Source organism: Calonectris borealis, chromosome 14 (genome assembly GCF_964195595.1).
Source record: "Calonectris borealis chromosome 14, bCalBor7.hap1.2, whole genome shotgun sequence".
NCBI lineage: Eukaryota > Metazoa > Chordata > Aves > Procellariiformes > Procellariidae > Calonectris > Calonectris borealis.
In genome coordinates this window covers 10,651,665-10,665,773 of record NC_134325.1, presented here as the reverse complement: position 1 = coordinate 10,665,773, position 14,109 = coordinate 10,651,665, and the positions used below count along the sequence as shown (strand labels likewise).

Below are 14,109 nucleotides of genomic sequence, written 5' to 3'. Positions count from 1 at the left end.
AGTCAGAGCAGAGAGGACTCTCCAGATATCCCCTGACAATTTGGATTCAAAGGGTGGAAACAAAAACCCAATACTCTCCTCTTGAGTAGTTTGTCTTCCTTTCATATGCTCAGAAGGCTTGTAGCAATGAAATGACAACATATGCAGCAGGTGAGTCTTCCCTCTTTTTTTCTTTTTGCTTTCCACTTCCTTCCACTTAACAGAAGTATTTTATCTACTTAACAGAGCTTGCTCCAATAATTATTTCAGTGGTGGTACTAATAGGTTTTGTCCAGCATCAGCTACGCAGCTGTCTATGATGCGCCTGTGGCATTACACCAGGGACATGGGAATATGTAACACAGTATATAGGGGAAAGATTATAAGCACATTTCAGTTGCTATGCACTAAGGTTGGAGGTAAAGCGCATTATGTCAGACATCAAAAACAGCTGTTCAGCTATTCTAATGGCACAAGAAAGCCTAGGATTGATGTATTGATATGCCACAGTAAAAGACAGAAATTCAAAAGTACTGATATAAGAGTGACAATAAAGCCTTCCCCATGCCATTTCCTTTTCCTAGAAAACACTATATGCTGTCTTCAAAGCACCAGTATGAAATTAGCATTCAGTGGCCCATTTTCATCACTTGCACTACATACTAGCAAATACGACGGTAGGATGTATATCAGTTCTTTCAGCTTTGTCTGCATTTTAAATACAGCATCAGGTGAGAGCAGTAGAAAAGAAAAAGCCTGCAAAGCATTTAAGGTAGTCTAGAATCTCTTACATGAGAAACAGACAAGCAAAACAAAAGTCCACTGATATAAGAAACCAGTCCTTTGCACCAGTAGTGCATTACTCAAAAAGAAGTTGCAGAAGCAGATCCAAAGAAAGTAATTCCGATATGTCAATTAAAATTCAACAGAACACTTCTTGTATATTAAGAAATACACTTATTTCATAGTAAAATGCCCATAGCCAGACCAAGGCACAATCTCTCACACAAGGTATTTTAGTTATGGATTCCAGAAAGACAAAATTTTACTTAAAACACCACAAATTTGTCATCACCCTACACTTATTTTTCATTTGTAATTTTAATTTGTTCTATTTTCATATTATTCTGTGAAATGCATGATGGCAACAAAGTAAAGATTAAGAAATTGAAGGTGATTATAAAGAAATAGCAGAATCTACAATATTTTACACTGCTAACATACTCTTCCCTATACAGAGAATATGGTCTACTGTGACCTCAAATACCAAAATGAAATCAAAACAAGACATAGAAAAGAAAAAGAAGAAATATCGTAAGTGAAAGCTAGAAGAAAATTCATTCCTTCTCCCACCCATCAACATCAAATAAACTAGGCAGAAGAGCAGTCAAATTACTGAAATTGATGTCATATCAATTGGAAAATCAACTGAGCCCATAAAATGAGCAGTAATTGCTTTCTATCAAATTCATGGGTCCAAGCTGTCTGTTTCCCATCTGCTCCTAAGCAATTTAAGCAATTCTGAACTTTGCCCTCCGTTCCCAAATGTGTCACAGATTTATTAGCATGTCAGGGGCCAATTCTTAAGATTCTCCACTAAGGTAAGCTATTAGGAAGGGTGAAATTTCTGTGTCTATAATTGCCAGGCCAGGAAAATTCAAGGAGGACAATCACACATGACCTTACTGAACCCACCATGAAAAATTCGTAAGATAACATAACACACCCCTACATCTAAAAAAAGAGGTCATTCTGTTCTCTCCTTGCACTTGGATAAAGATATGTTTCGTTATGCAGACTACTATAAGGAGCTTACAAATAATTTTAATTTGTGGTTGATTTTTCCTAATACAATGAGCTCCACCATGCATCTTAACTCCTGCTAGATAAGGACTGGAATCCTCCAGTAGCATATACAGGGTGGCTAAGTCTTCAAATGCTTTTCAGGAATTAAAGGTACGGAATCTTACTATAAGCTACAAATAATTTTTGCATGTAACAGTTCAGTCGTAAACAGGTCATCAAATATTCTAGTATTCTCTCACAATTTTCTCATTAGATAAAAAGCTAATTATAATTAATTCCAAACATATTTAATAATTTGTAATCTTTGTTACCTTAGCAGAATTTATAGACTATTTAAAGATGCAGATGGTCATACTCTCACAGGAGAGACTAAAAGTACAATGTTCTCATCCTTGAATTGCACCAATGGCGATGAGATACTGTAAATGAAAACCAGGCTAAGATCCTACATGACAGATGACAACATAAGCAAATCTGAGCTCCAAATTTCAGATCTTATGAAATATTCTCTAATATTTAATGACAATGTATTTTCCAGATTAACATATGTCTTAAGGTATGACTAACCCCTGCTTTGATATCTCAAGTAATAGTATCTTGGGTTACTCTCTCTGTTTTGGTCAACAACTTGTACTGTGATATTAAAGAATTCATTTCACTTGTCTAGAATATTCTCAGCTCTAACATGGGTGGAATACTTAACATTGCTAAGAACTTGGAAGTTTGTCAGGAAAGGCTTGCTATGTATTTTTATATATATTCATACATATAAATTAATGTTATTACAGAAAATCCATTCTATATTGTATTATAAACTACTTTTGCTACATCTAAAACTACATAGACTTTACTCTCTTTATAAATAATCTGCATTATTCTTCACCATGATGTCACTTCAGATCCTAATGGATTTTCATTCGGTGGAGCATTTTGGCACTGGCTCTATTGTTGCAGTATATAAAAATACAATTTTGACAATGATTAAAATGCCTGTTGATGGCATAAATACAAAAACCATATACGTATAATCATATATCATCTACAACAGTTAACTACATATATAACACAGATAGTACTAAAATGTAATCAGTATACTCCTTACAACAGATAGAACATTTCTGCAGTATTTAAAAACACTAATTCTTAGCTCTTGCGGTAAAATACCCCAGTAAATCAGTAAGTTACTGTCTTCTATGTAACAGCAGAACTTAAACCAACTTACACCCCTTATTTATCATAAGCACACTAAGTCCCACTGACTTTCTTGACGTATTGCTAAGCTGTAAGACTCGGGTATGCTCCTGAGTTTTCGATTCCAGGTGTGCACCCTCAGCATGGTCTGGCTTAACATAAACAGAGGGGCGTGCAGCAGAGGAACAAAACAGAGGTGTGTGTGCAGCAGCCCCTTGGTAGGCCCTGAGGGTGCGCAGGTTGGGAAAAAAAAACCCATAGTAGCTCTAGCCAGGTCTATAACCCAGTTGATCAGGAGACTGGGATGACATAGGCATCTTCTGCATAGTCTACATTCATCTAAAAGAAGAATACTTGTTCTACTACCCATACATTAGAGATAACAATAAATTGGAATAACCAGAACTGTTGCCTCATGAAGAAATACTGACATAGGTGAAATCCAGAACGTGGGTTTACTCTACTGGAATATTAAAATCACAAAGCACAAGATTAAGTAGGTAAAAGGGGAAATGAATATCCTATACAGAAAAAAACCACAGCAAAACAAGGCCTATGCTGGACCTTGTTCTCACCAACAAGGAGGGGCTGGTGGGGAACGTGAGGGGGCAGCCTTGGCTGCAGTGACCATGAAATGGTGGAATTCAAGATCCTTAGGGCACCGAGAAGGGCGCACAGCAAGCTCACTACCCTGGGCTTCAGGAGAGCAGACTTTGGCCTCTTCAGGGATCTGCTTGGTAGAGTGACATGGGACAAAACCCTGGAGGGAAGAGGGGCCCAAGAAAGGTGGTTAATATCCAAGGATCACCTCCTCCAAGCTCAGGAGCAATGCATCCCAACAAAGAGGAAGTCAGGCAAAACCGCCAGGAGGCCTGCGTGGATGAACAAGGAGCTCCTAGACACACTCAAACAGAAAAAGGAAGCCTACAGAGGGTGGAAGCAAGGACAGGTAGTCTGGGAGGAATACAGAGAAATTGTCCAAGCGGCCAGGGATCAGGTGAGGAAAGATAAAGCCCTGATGGAATTAAATCTGGCCAGGGATGTCAAGGGCAACAAGAAAGCTTCTATAGGTACACTGGTGATAAAAGGAAGGCTAGGGAAAATGTGGGCCCTCTCCGGATTGAAACAGGAGGCCTGTTTCAATCATCTCCAGGATATGGAGAAGGCAGAGGTACTCAATGACTTTTTTGCCTCAGTCTTCATCAGCAAGTGCTCAAGCCCCACTGCCCAAGCCACAGAAGGCAAAGGCAGGGACTGGGAGAATGAAGAGCCACCCACTGTAGGAGAAGATCAGATTCGAGACCATCTAAGGAACCTGAAGGTGCGCAATTCCACGGGACCCGGATGAGATCCACCCGCAGGTCCTGGAGGAACTGGCGGATGAAGTTGCTAAGCCACTATCCATCATATTTGAGAAGTCGTGGCAGTCTGGTGACGTTCCTGCTGACTGGAAAAGGGGAAACATAACCCCCATTTTTAAAAAGGGAAAAAAGGAAGACCCGGGGAATTACAGGCCAGTCAGTCTCAACTCTGTGCCTGGTAGGATCATGGAACAGATCCTCCTGGAAGCTATGCTAAGGCACATGGAGGACAGGGAGGTGATTCAAGACAGCCAGCATGGCTTCACCAAGACCAAATCCTGCCTGACCAACATAGTGGCCTTCTCTGATGGAGTGACTACAACAGTGGACACGGGAAAGGCTACAGTTATCATCTATCTGGACCTCTGTAAGGCCTCTGACACAGTTCCCCACAACATCCTTCTCTCTAAACTGGAGAGGTATGGATTTGATAGATGGACTGTTCAGTGGATAAGGAATTGGTTGGATGGTCGCATCCAGAGGGTAGTGGTCAACAGTTCAATATCCACATGGAGATCGGTGATAAGTGGTGTCCCTCAAGGGTCCGTATTGGGACTGGTACTGTTTAGTATCTTCATCAGTGACATAGACAATGAGTGCACCCTCACCAAATTTTCAGAGGACTCCAAGCTGAGAGGTGTGGTTGAAACACCTGAGGGACAGGATGCCATCCAGAGGGACCTAGACAAGCTCAAGAAGTGGGCCCATGTGAACCTCATGAGGTTCAACAAGGCCAAGTGCAAAGTCCTGCACTTGGGTCGGGGCAACCCCCAGTATCAATACAGGCTGGGAGATGAAGGGATTGAGAGCAGCCCTGCCGAGAAGGACTTGGGATACTCGTGGATGAAAACGTGGACATGAGCAGACAATGTGCACTCGCAGCCCAGAAAGCCAACCGTATCCTGGGCTGCATCAAAAGAAGCGTGGCCAGCAGGTCGAGGGAGGTGATTCTGCCTCTCTCCTCTGCTCTGGTGAGACCCCACTGCAGTACTGTGTCCAGCTCTGGAGTCCTCAGCACAAGACAGACATGGACCTGTTGGAGTGGGTCCAGAGGAGGGCCACGAAAATGATCAGGGGGATGGAACGGCTCTCCTATGAAGAAAGACTGAGAGAGTTGGGGTTGTTCAGCCTGGAGAAGAGAAGGCTTCAGGGAGACCTTGTTGCAGTCTTTCAGTACTGAAAGGGGCCTTATAAAAAAGACGGGGACAAACTTTTTAGCAGGGCCTGTTGCAACAGGACGAAGGGTAATGGTTTTAAACTAAAAGAGGGTAGATTCAGACTAGATACAAGGAAGAAATTTTGTACAATGAGGGTGGTGAAACACTGGAACAGGTTGCCCAGAGAGGTGGTAGATGTCCCATCCCTGGAAACATTCAAGGTCAGGTTGGACGGGGCCCTGAGCAACCTGATCTAGTTGAAGATGTCCCTGTTCATTGTAGGGAGGGTTGGACTAGATGATCTTTAAAGGTCCCTTCCAATCCAAACTATTCTATGATTCTATGATTATTTCCAAAGAGTTACTAACAGTTCATCATATTTAGAGACCTTATATGATTAGAGATCAACATTCACAACAAAATGGGGTAGAAATCTATATCAGACTAACAAACTGGATTGGAGAATAGATTCTGATGTTCTACAAAAAATATGAAGAAAGAGTAAAGGTCCCATCCAAGAGTACTTCATTCTAGTTTACATAAGCTGAAGGTCTAAACATGCCCGGTAGAAAAAACATTTTTTTTCAAATGCCTATGACTTATACATTTTCTGTGTGTTAACACAGAAAATAACTGTGTGTTAACAGTTGAATAACCACGTGCACTCCTACGACTGAGACCTGTCTCTAGAGGAAACCTGACACTAGATAGCTTGATTAAAGTAGGGAAAAAAAAATCAAAGAACAGAGCCTAGATGAACAAGCAATCTGGCCTTCTACATGAATTTGCTAGCTAGACTTCAAATACACTGCAGCCCTACAAACTGTGGCAGCACAACTTAAGATGGAACCCATGTGGGTCACAGCCTGCAAGAAAACAAGGTGACTCATTAATAGTTTGCAAACCCCTATTTATTTCTAGTGGAGGAAAGATTAGGAAGCATGAAGAGGACAGGCTTCACAGTAAGGATTTACCAGCTTTGAAGCCATCTGAATCTGTCAAAAACAAACAAACAAACAAGGAAGAGAGCATAGTATCAATCTCACCACTATATGTGCTTCCACTAAAGAAATGTGATAAATACATGCAGAAGTAAGAAGGATGTTAAGGTGAATTTAATAAAATACTTTTTCTTCCATCAGCAAATAACAAACTCCTCACAAAGTTAAAAAAATTTTCTCCAAACCACTGCTATTTTTAAATAGACTTTAGAAAATTGGGAAACAAAGGACAACATAATGTTGTTACAAAATTTCAAAAGGGTAACATGAGTTGAGACTATGAAATGGCAGGTGCAGGTTTTGTCAATAAATTTAATACAGAGAGAAAAGTAACGAGAAGAAATATGATTTCACAGAATACATCTTTTTGTAAAATTACAAGATTGTGGATAAAAGTAACTGCTGCTCTAACAGTTTGCTGGAGATTCGTAACTTAACAGAATCTGTCACTGAGGAAAACAGCATTAATAATAATAATACTGGACATACTAAATCTACTACAAATAGGCTAAATTACAGATCTCTAAACATACCTACAATATAAACTCATCACAGAAAATTGTTGCTAGTTCAATGCTGCTATTATTTATGAATACCCTAACAGAGTAATATAACAAACTGGGTAACTAATAAAGTCTGCCATCATTTACTATTTCATCAACTTCTGAGCCATCTGCAATGACCAGAAAAAGCCAACTAATGTGAATACAATCGTAGAACATGCGTTTTAACTGAAAAGCAAGACCATGCATCTCAGAAAGATGACGTGATAATTACAGAGCGAGGGGCTGTACTCGCCAAACTTATATCATCCTTGTCTGCAGCACTGATGCTACTCTGAAATACTGTGCCTGGTTTCATTACCCATGTATACATCAGAAGCAAGGGTCTGCTGAGCATAACACCCTTCTTCGCACTTGCAAGCAATGAACATTGCTTGAAAAACTATTTTGAAGTGACTGTTAGTTTGGCTCTATTTGCATCATGTTTAAATTAACATCAGCTGTGAAAACGATGGGTGAGTGAGGTTAAATTCCAATTCTCTGTCTCATGGGATTTTAAATAGACCTATTCAGTAGGGGGTGGATATTAATTCACATGTATGGACAAAGAACCAGACTCCTGTACACGCTCTCTGTTCTTCCAAGGTCCACTGTCATGAGGCAAAGGTTTTTTGCTTAGCACAAGAATAATCAGGTTAAGTTGGCACAAGAATAATCAGGTTAAGTTTTAAGCCTTTGAGGAATGATTACTATTACAAACATTAAATCAGCTGTGTGCATTACACCGGTTTCTCAGAGCAATGCGTATAGACCATGCTGTACACCAATATAAAGCAATACATTACGAGTCAAAGAGGATCTGAGCATCAAGTTTTTGGGTTTTTGCACCACAACTTAAAAGGCAAGTACTCCTGTCAGGCTGCGAGGCGCGGCCGAGGCGTGCAGCGCCCGCAACCTGGCCAAGCCCCAGCTCGCGGAGCTGCGAGGCGCCCAGGCCCGCAGGCCTGGCAGGCCCGCAGGCCGCCGCGGCCCTCGCCCGCCGGAGCGCTTCACCTACTGCGAGGAAACGCTCCCCTCCAGCAGCCCGGGCACCCCGTCCTGCCCTGCCCCGCTCTGACCCCGTCCCGCGGTACGAGCTCAGCACTGCCCCCCACTCGGGGGGCACCGCTCACCCGGCCCGAGCTCCGCGGCTCCCCCCCCGCCGCCGCCCGGCCCGCGGTGCGGCGGGCCCGCCTCGGCCGCAGCGCACAGCCCGCCCCGGCGCGGGGGGCCGTTAGCAGCGGCGGCGGCGGCAGGGAGGGTGGCTGGGTGGGTGGGGTGTCTCCTGGCCGGTGCCCGCCCGCGCTCCCGCGTTTCTCCGCCGTGACGCGCTGGCACCGGGGAGCGGCAGCGGGGAGCGGCGCCGCGGCCCCCGCCCGGTCCCGGCAAAGCCGCGGGGACAAGGCGGCGCGCTCCTCCCTCACTGCTCGCCTGCCCACCCCACCCCGCGCGTCCTTCCCCAGTCAGCCCCTTCCTCCCGCTCCCCAGAGCCTTTCCTCTCCCCCTGTCTCCTCCTCCTCCCCCCCCCCCCACCCCCCCCCCATTTTAAGGTAACTCCCAGGAAAGGTGCAAACCTGTAATTTTTACCTTCTTTGGCTTTTTTCCTCCTCGCCAGCGTGCCGCCGAGCTTGCCCAGGAAGGAGTCATCTTTCTTTCTGGACGGGGGAGATTTAGGGGTGGGGGACTTGGGGGAAGAAGGGGACTTCTGGGGGGAGGTTGCCATGATGGCCCAGCCGCCGCCGGCGCTCGGGGATGGAGGAGACGGGTCCGAGGCCCCAATGCCGTGGGAGGCTGCTCCCGGCTCTGAACGGAAGCGGAATTATTTCAAGCATTTGAGGCAGCTCCTGCTCCGCTCTGCCGGCTCTCCCGCTCCTTCCCTCCCTCCCGCCCGCCCTCCCGCCCGCTCGGCGCCCGCCGGGGAGGGCCCGCTCCCCTCGCATGGCTCCCGCCGCCGGCCCCCCTCATCAGCCCAACGCCCCCTCCCTCAGCCCAACGCCCCCCTCCCTCAGCCCAACAGCCGCCCAACGCCCAGCCCAACGGCCCCCTCCTCAGCCCAACAGCCGCCCAACGCCGCCCCCCCCACCTCAACGGCCCTTTCCTCAGTGCAACGCGCGCCCTTACCTGCCCCTCTCAGGGGGTTCAGCTACGGGCCAAGCGTCCTCGTTTTACCTGCCCGCAGGGTCTGGTCCCTCAGGCTCAGGAGCAGGGCGTTTCACACAGCCCCGGGAAGGAGAACGCAGGAGAAAGCTGGGCCTCGAGGAGGGCTGCAGCCCCGGGGTGGTATGCAGGCCACGCTCCCCCCCCCAGCTGGGGGACCCACAGCTTTTTGGGCGGCGGGCTGTACACTGAGGCACAGGACAGTGTCTCGCCCCACGCTCCATCCACCTTTGCACTGCCTTGCAGCGGAGCCGGCCACTAACTCGGGCTGGTTGGTCAAACGCACCAATGCAGTGACAACACGCACGAGAGAGCTAGTCAACACGGGTGCCAAAAGTTAAACGCAGGTATAGACAGGCAGGACCAGGGCTCACACAGCTCAACTCATCCGTAACTATTCATAAGTGAAGGCTCTGGAAGGATGGGGGGGTCGCAGCTGCAGGCAGGTGTTTCTACACCCTGTGGTCAGCACAGAGAGAAAAGAACTAATGGTGTAATAAAACTAAATAGTTTTGTGCAAGTTAAAGTTCAAGCTCACTACATACATTTCAGTCTGGAGCACATTTTGCAAAGCAGCTCTTCTGCCTGTAGGTTTTGGCTACATCTGTGGTCAGAGGCCGCGGGCATCGTCATACCCACTCTTACAAAAGAAACCAACTGTCGTTGTCAGACCAGTATGAAAGCCAGTGGGAAAGAAAGGTGACTTAGCATGATAGATTGCCTATACTAATCCTGCTTTGATTTGCAGATGAGTAGCTTAAGAGAGAAGTATCTTTAAAACAGGTAATTTGCTGTGACTGGTTCAGGAGGCACCCAGGACTGGAACAGCATTAATGTCATCTGGATGCACTACTTTCACTTACCACTTAATCACTCTATTAACAATTCAGGCAAAAAGCCACACACACTTCATGCAAATATCTAGCTATCCATTAGGCATAATAAGTGAAATGAAATTACCATGAGGATATTTCTAAATCAGCTAATAATTGTTGTATTTTTACAAGCCAGTAACATTGGTTAGCTGATGAGGGGTAGACATCAATGCATATTTGTTGCATGCAGTTAGTATATGCCCTGGAGAAAAACTTTATTCATCCATACTGCCATCAGTTAAAAGCAGGAATGAGCCCAAGCCGTTAGCACAATCTCTCCTTTCCTTACGGTTGCTCTCTGGCTCGTAGCACTGGTTGTGTCTCAGGGCTGTTGTCTACAGAACAGTCTGAAGTTCACACATTACTCTCTTTTTACAGAAGTGCTACTCACACAGTGTACGGATTAGGAGATGAACAGTTTTGAATAATTTTTAAGAACATAATAAAAGACTATTTCAAAAGAAGGAGAAACAAACACGTCAAGTCCTTTTTTATATGCATGTGAATCTGTGGCATTTACAAACAGAGCAATGACCCAACTAAATCTCCATTTGGACCCAAATGACTATACAGAGATGTCAATATAGGATTTTGTGGGCACAGCAGAAGAGACAGCACTACGTTTAAGACAGAAAGAACAAGCCAGATACTTCACGAACAGTAACAGGTGCTGGGTTGTGCAGTACGGCAAAGTCAGAATTCAACGTGCGTTTGCCAAGTCTCACACAAAATAGCTGAAAAGACCCAGCATCTTTCTTTCCTATTTCACTACACTCATTGTATGTAAATTAATGACAAATGCAATATTACTGATTTAATAGCCTCATGAGCTATGAGTGTTTCACATCACAAGGAGAAAATAAATTTTAAATGAAACTTAATGTGTTTAAAATCAACTTTATCAGATCTGGAAACACAAATACTGTGTGCTTTAAGTAATAATGCTAAAGCAACAGACAGACTTAAGTTTATTGGGGTTTTTAATGGGTTTTTCTTTCAGAATTAATTGCAGTTCTTTGGGTATAACATTATTGCAGTGTTTTTCCACTTATGATGTTTCTCTTTGAGGATAGTTACAACATTTTTTTTCCCTGTATCTTTAATTTAGAACTATGTATGCTACTTTTTTTTTCCTTTTGATCTGGGAATATATATAGACATGTGACCTTAAATTAATATTGCATTCAGCACAAAAGGCCTTATAGATACCCACAAGGTCTAAGTTATGGCAGATACAGGAATGTTGATTTTAAATGCCTAGCTCTTATTTATACAGTATTTTAACCACAAATAAAAGCTGCATATAAATTCGGTGGGGATTTTTGTTTGGCTAGGTTTTTGCTCTGCTTTATATTTGATAATTGAATACTTTCACGATCATGCCCCATGGTCCCGTGCACAGGACACAGTAGTCAGCAAGCTGCCATTCAGGCTGGCCCCAGTGCATCTGGCATATAGAAATCTGGAGCAGACCACGAGAGCTCTCACCATGCTCCCTGTCAGCACCTTGTTCTTACAGATGAGACAACCAGTAGCTCAAATTAATTGTATCCTGATCACATATATACTTTTGCCAGGCAATAAAAGAAGGCTAAATCCACATACTCAAATAATTCTTATTCACCTGCATATCTGTCCACGCACACCTGGTTTTTATTTCTTTTACTACGGGACTCAGAATGATCGCAAACAGAATCTTACTTCCCCAATGAGGCGGAAGAGGCAGGATATGTAATATAAGGACCATGGGCTAGGCTAGTCAGAAAGAGCACTGCGGCAGCCAAGCTGGTTAAGGCCGTGCAATAAATATTCATTTGTCTTGTAGTTTTCTCCTAACATTTTTCTCCTAGGTATACCTCTGCTCTAGCCTTTTCACCATTTGGTCATTTAAAGAGTGAAAGTGGAATTTTCAAAAATGTTTTATCAACCTACTGCTGTTGCTGTGATTGCCTACAGTAACACCCTTTCCTGATTTCAGGAAGAACAGAACTAGACCAAAGTCTACCCTCTTTATTTTTCTAGAGTATTTGTGGTCAGCCTTCTGCTGACCTGCCAATTCTGTGTGGTTAACTGCTGAACATGCCTGCCCCACACTGAGTAATAGTTAACAGCACATTAAAAGAGCCTGCTTAGAAAAGAAGGCATTTCCTTACAGGTTACTTTGCAGATGTTTAACATCTATTTCTTGATTGGGATTTTCCTGAGAGCGCCCCAAAATACCTGGAGATAACAGCTCTGGCAGGACCTGGCGCTCCAGCACGTGTCCACGAGCAAGACACGCCAGGCACCTGCTCCCTCAGGTGAGGAAAGGCTGTGGCCAACGCTGGCACCCCAGGAGCCTGGGAAGCATGAGCTGCCTCCAGCCCTGTCCTGCAAGAAAGTGTTTTTGAACTTCACCAGGAAGCCCCACTCCTCTTCGCGTGCCTGCGGGCAGTGCCACCTCTGACAGTGCTGGGAGCAGGCTAAAGCACAGCCATACCTGGCTGGCATTTGTACATCCACATCTCTTATTCCATACCCATACAAGAGAGTTTACACATCCCAAAGACTTTGCTGCACGTGATTTCAGACCCTATAAGACAGGCCCAGGGTTGACTGATCATGCCAATGTGGCTACATTAGTACCAGGGGTAGAAGGGCTCCAAATTTTCATTGCCACCATCCTCTAAAACTCACACTTAAGGATAAATTTGTTTCCAGCTCACAAGGTGAATTTAAGATTAAGCATATGCTTATGGTATGCTTTCTACTCAGTTTGTAACTTCTTGGGATAAGAATCTTCTCTTTAAATAAATAACAAATAATAAATTAACAGAGTTTCATAAAATTATCAGAGTATTTCCAACCAGATTTATTTTTTGTTGTACATCAAGGAGCAAAAAAGATAGACTAAGATGCAGTGAGGAAAAATGTACATGAAGGACAAAAGATAACATGTTGTATAGTCACAGAGATTAATTATTTGGAAAGTTTCAAAGGAAAGAAAGCCGGTTTAAAACTTTTCAGTAAGATGAGAACATCATCCTGGTATTTAATGCTTCTGATAACATGTCGTTCCATTAATCAGTTATTTATAAATACCGGGCTGTTTACTTGCATTTACATCTGGCCTTCTTGAGATAGTTTTAGAAAAAAAATCAATATTATGATTTTTTCTTAATAAGCTTCACTTGTGCCCTTCTACCTGTAATTTTGTACATCTGTGTTACACTAATATTCCAGCAAGCGCATTGCTGGCACGCAGCGCCACCAGCTCTCTTTTCGTAGTTCATTAGAACCAAGAGAAGAAACCACAATTTGATAAATATTAGGCGAAGAGATTTAGGTGAAATCCAGTAAATACCTTACTCATCACAAAGTATTTGCCAGGATCTAGGTTCATGAGATGTGGCTGCCACGAAGACTGGAGGGATAGTACTTGCATGCTAACATGGCAAACCCATCATGCTAAACTGTGCAAAAACTGTATGGTCCATGCAAAACCCATCAGTAAATTCCTATGGTGGCATTTCTACCCATATCCTGCTCCTGGGCCAGCCAAGTCCTCCAGCTGTTGACCAGCTGCCTGAGAAGTCAACATGGCTGCAAGGTTTTGAACACAGATAAAAGTTTGACCTATTACTTCCAATAAACCCAGCAGGCAGGTAATTCCTGTGCAGTCCTGAGAACTTACATGTGGTATTATCAGAGGAGTCACCATGCCCATCTGCCTCTGAAGCACACAAGATGGAAGGGAAAGGACATGACAGTAGAAGAAAAACCTCAGTTCAAATATGCCAAAATTTACCTTGACCTCTGAAGAGAAGCAGCTGTCCATCTGTCCTCTGAAGAGGAGAGAACTATCCATCAGTTCAGTCATTGAGCAGGGGAGAAAGGTGCAGGCACTAACGTAAGACCAAATCTTGCTTATCCACTTGTCTCATCTCGAGCAGCACGTGGTCTTGCTCTGTAAGGCTCTCCCACTGGTAGAAAGCAACAAAACAAGATGACCTGATAGAGGCAAAAATAGTGGAATTTGAAAATTGGCAATTAAGGTTTGA

At 44.0% G+C, this 14,109-nt stretch overlaps 1 protein-coding gene across 1 annotated transcript in view; it reads right to left on the bottom strand.

Annotated features, from left to right (window-relative positions):
* Nucleotides 1–8,939, bottom strand: part of PARVA (parvin alpha) — a 69,708-nt gene extending 60,769 nt beyond the window's left edge. Inside the window, exon 1 of the mRNA XM_075163190.1 lies at nt 8,625–8,939. Within this exon, the coding sequence (XP_075019291.1) occupies nt 8,625–8,760 (136 nt within the window). The 5' untranslated portion in view covers nt 8,761–8,939. The remainder of the gene's footprint in view (nt 1–8,624) is intronic.
* Nucleotides 8,940–14,109: the final 5,170 nt, after the last annotated feature.